Raw genomic sequence first — 4,149 nt, forward strand, 5'->3', positions numbered from 1 at the left:
AAAAAAAAAAAAAAAAAAAAAAAGTTGAAAAAAACTTTAGAGAAAACGGGCGGTAATGAAATTGAAAAATTAAACAAAAATACAAGTTTTTTTAAAATAATTAAAACTTCAATTGTCACATCTGTTTCTGCATGTTCCTGAATAAATCGTATCCTTACCCTCAGCCCTGAAAGCTCAAACTTCGTTAGTTTCTTGCTTCCTTTTGATTTCTCCAACATTTCTTCATTAATGGACCAATCAGGAGATTTTCTGTCGTGAGAAATTGACCTGCCTTCTTGCTTAATAGTCAACTCTACATCTTTGCCATTTTTATTCTTTTTACTACTGACACTGGGATACTTTCGAATGTCTACGTTTGGATTAGTTACTCGAGGAGCATGTGGATGAGATAACTTGACATATGACTGCAACAGTTTAGTGTCAACCGCTTCTCCTTTGTAACTTGAAATCACACTTGCATTATTTGCAGGTTTGGCATTTATTGTAATGTTCTCTTTTTTTGGCAAGAATTCATTTGGACTGATAGGCTGTCCATCTTCATCACACACTAAATGGTTCTTACCGATTACGCAGTGGACATAGCGCTGGAGCACATACCATAACATCTCTATATAGAATGGATACCGAAACTTCATTGGTACCTGGAAATAGCAGTTAAAATATATCAAAAGTACATACCACATAAGCAATATCAACAGATTAACCCTTATACAATTATCAACCACACAATGACTGTCCACTTATTTTAATGTGAAGTCAATCTCATCATTGCACTTAGAAACTAAGTAACCTTAAAAAAATTGAATGATAACTACACAATGATTTTAGGACTATCTTGGGAACGTGCAGAATCAGAGATGGCTAAGCTTTCGTGGGGAAAATGTTAATAAGGTGTATGTATATATATATATAAATACACAGTAATAGAAATAATTATGAGAATGGAGAGGAATAAATCGTATAAACGGGAAATACTATATGGATGCCACCTCTTTAGTGTATGTAAATGAATTGCACCAGATTATATTGATGTGATGATAGCTTACATTGTGACTGGCTGTCATCCAACCAAACAGAAAGTATCACACCAGTACAAAGCCTATAGAGGTGCAGGAAACCATGCCTAGTACTAGTAGTGTGAATCCAGTGTAGTAGTGTAATGTCCAGAACTGGAATACTACATGACAAAGTACGAAGAAATTAAGTTTTAACTGATCAAGGATAGTCCAGGTGGAGCTATATACAAGGCTCTGAAGAGGATACGTGTAACTGGCACCATTAATAATAAAGTGGTCAAGGTAACCGAAAACCGACATTAGGTATCTTGGGGTATGTTTATGTATTTCTCAAAACAATAGTCAAGTACAGACCTTGCCAATGTAAGTACAGGTGTGAATGTTATATGAAGAACAGTAAGATTTTCATTAGCATGAAGTGGTCCCAATGGGTAGCTATGCAAAAACTGCTCCTGAGAATAGATAACCAAACCAAATGTTGAAATGGGCATTAGAAAAGAAATAGTAACATGAGCAAAACTGAAGATGTTTGATCTTTACAGATAAATCAGGTTTTGACTTATTTGGCAACAGTCAATAATAGTTTATTCAAAGGAAGAGAGGAAAATGGTATCATAGTTAAGGAATAAAATCTACAATGGAATGGATCAGTTCAAATTTGGGGCTCCATCTCAGCCAACAATATTAACCATTCACTCAAAGCTGATGGCACCCCGACTGCAGACACGTATATGTGCTTCATCACGCCATTCCCTTATGAACATGACTGATCTTCCAAACAAGACAATGATTCCAAGCATATAGAAAATGTAGTGAAACAGTATATTGATGAAATAGTCACAACTACAGTTTGACCTTATCCTTAAGGCTGCATAAGGCTTATGTAAAAACTATGAAGGTCAAAAGATGTCCAAAAACTCAGCTAATTGTGGGGAGTAATACAGCTTGGAACAATATTACAGAATTATATATTTATAAACCACATTAGTGAATGAAAACAATGTATAATGTTCTCTGTAAATCATGGGACTCTTATACAAAATACTAGTGCATTGAGCAACCTATTTCTTCTTCTTTTGTATTTGCTGTGATAATGTTTTATAGCATTAATAAATTTGCCATCTAGCTGCCATTACTCATTGTTTCTGACTCTGCTACGTGTATATTTTACAATAAAATAAGTGAAATTTCTTTAATTTTTAAGAAATCTTTTATTATACATACATTCTTCCAATTTAATATAAGTTCATTAATATTAAAAAAGTGTAATGTTATCCAAAGAAATGCATATGGAAATCTCACATATCAGGAGAGTATACATGATAACAGAAATATGATTAGCCTCTAAATCTACAACATAATAATTAAGCAGCCTCCTACAAGAGCATTGTAAGAAAGTTCACCACCCCTAGTTACTATACAGACAAGTACAAAGGAGCTTACATGGGTTGCATCTTCTATATCTGCAATTCTTAGTTGCCTTTCTATAGCGAAACTATGCAAGAAGTTCCCACCGAACACTAGAGTATCTTCGGGTGTAAACACAGCATGAATCCAGCCTGTAATTACATAATATTTCACAATAAATAAGTCATTGTAGTACTTACAAAAACAAGTCAGAGAAATGACCATCAAAATGAATCAATGCTAACTGATATTTAGATACCAAAGAACCTTCGTACCATACCAGTTTTTTTTAGTGTGAAGAATTATAACTACATATATTTGAAATGTTTTATTAATAACTATACAAATATAACAAATACTTTGAGGATTAATAAAGGTCAACAAATTCTGTAATTTAATGCTAGTTATGAGGGTGGGAATTGACTGTCACTCTAATAACACATCCAGAATTCCAAAGTGTGGAGTGCAATTGTGAACAGTGGACTTTCAGATTCACAGTCTGGCACTCTAGCCACTAGGCCACGCCTGGCCTATGAGTATGCTACATTCACACTTTAAATCATGATGTTAATTGAAAAACACAACATTGTTATCAAACAAAAAAAAATCCTTTACACCAATAAAAATATATTTTTGATTTCAAATCTATTCACCCTTCCGTTTCAATGATTAAATCTTCATAATGTAGCTAATTGGATATAAATTGATCCATCAGTATCATCAAACAAGTACTGGTTACGTTTCCTCACTATTATAGAGATTTTTTTTTGCCTGTCATCTACAAGGCTTTGGAAGCTTATTAGAGTATACTTTCAATCATCAGATTCAGTTTTATTGTCTTTTCTGATGTTCTAGAATGTATTCTAACAAGTAACATGAACAACAAACAAATTACAAGTTCTAAATAAGTACTTACCTTTTTGTTCAGTTACTGTTATTAGTTAAGTATGAATATCAACCGAGAACACTCTGTGCATCTGAAAGTGAAGAATTTGTTTGTTTGTTTATTTGGAATTAAACACAAAGCTACACAATGGGCTACCTGTGCTCTGCCCACCACGGGTATCGAAAACCCGGTTTCTAGCGTCGTAAGTCCGCAGACATACCGATACTGCTTTGCCCCCCAGTGGCAAACTAAACTAAACCACAATAAATGAATGAGTATAATGTGTTACAATACCAGATATAATAGCCAAAAACTTCTGAAAAAAAGGGGGGGGGCATACAGCAGTTAGAACACATCTACTAAAATCAGGCTAACTTGCAATACAAATCAACCGAGCTTCACAATATGCTTGTAATCACTACCACATAAGTGTTAACCTCTGCACTCCCATCACAGTCAATAGTATGTGTTTTGTTTTGGAGCAACAACTAGAAGAAATGCTGCCCTTCAGGCAGCTGTTTGTGCTAGTATTTACTAATTGTATCATTCATACCTCATTGAAAAAAATTTAGAAAAAAAAATTAACATTTTCTTAAAAAAAGGATTTATTCCTGGGAAGCTCTGTGTGGGAAAAGTATTCAGGATTGTGCTCTTTAGTCATACGCAACTCACTGCAACAAAATGATTCAATGTACAGAGCTCAAAATTTTCGTAAACTTTACTGATATAAACTGTAATGTTTTAATATATTAAAAGTGGTACCGTTTATTGAAAAATAAGTTTTTTCTTTAAGAACTCCGGTTTCTCAGTACTGCATTTAAAATTTACATCAATAAAGAT

General features: G+C 33.7%; 1 protein-coding gene across 1 annotated transcript in view; it reads right to left on the reverse strand.

Moving 5' to 3' along the window:
- LOC111089388 (lysine-specific demethylase 2A-like) overlaps positions 1 to 2,624 on the reverse strand; it is a 20,300-nt gene extending 17,676 nt beyond the window's left edge. The window contains exons 1-2 of the mRNA XM_022401796.1: positions 2,460 to 2,624; positions 158 to 641 (exon numbers count right to left, since the gene is read on the reverse strand). Of these exons, the coding sequence (XP_022257504.1) occupies positions 158 to 635 (478 nt within the window). The 5' untranslated portion in view covers positions 636 to 641; positions 2,460 to 2,624. The remainder of the gene's footprint in view (positions 1 to 157; positions 642 to 2,459) is intronic.
- Positions 2,625 to 4,149: the final 1,525 nt, after the last annotated feature.

The sequence above is a fragment of the Limulus polyphemus genome, unplaced genomic scaffold (assembly GCF_000517525.1).
Source record: "Limulus polyphemus unplaced genomic scaffold, Limulus_polyphemus-2.1.2 Scaffold6102, whole genome shotgun sequence".
Lineage (NCBI taxonomy): Eukaryota > Metazoa > Arthropoda > Merostomata > Xiphosura > Limulidae > Limulus > Limulus polyphemus.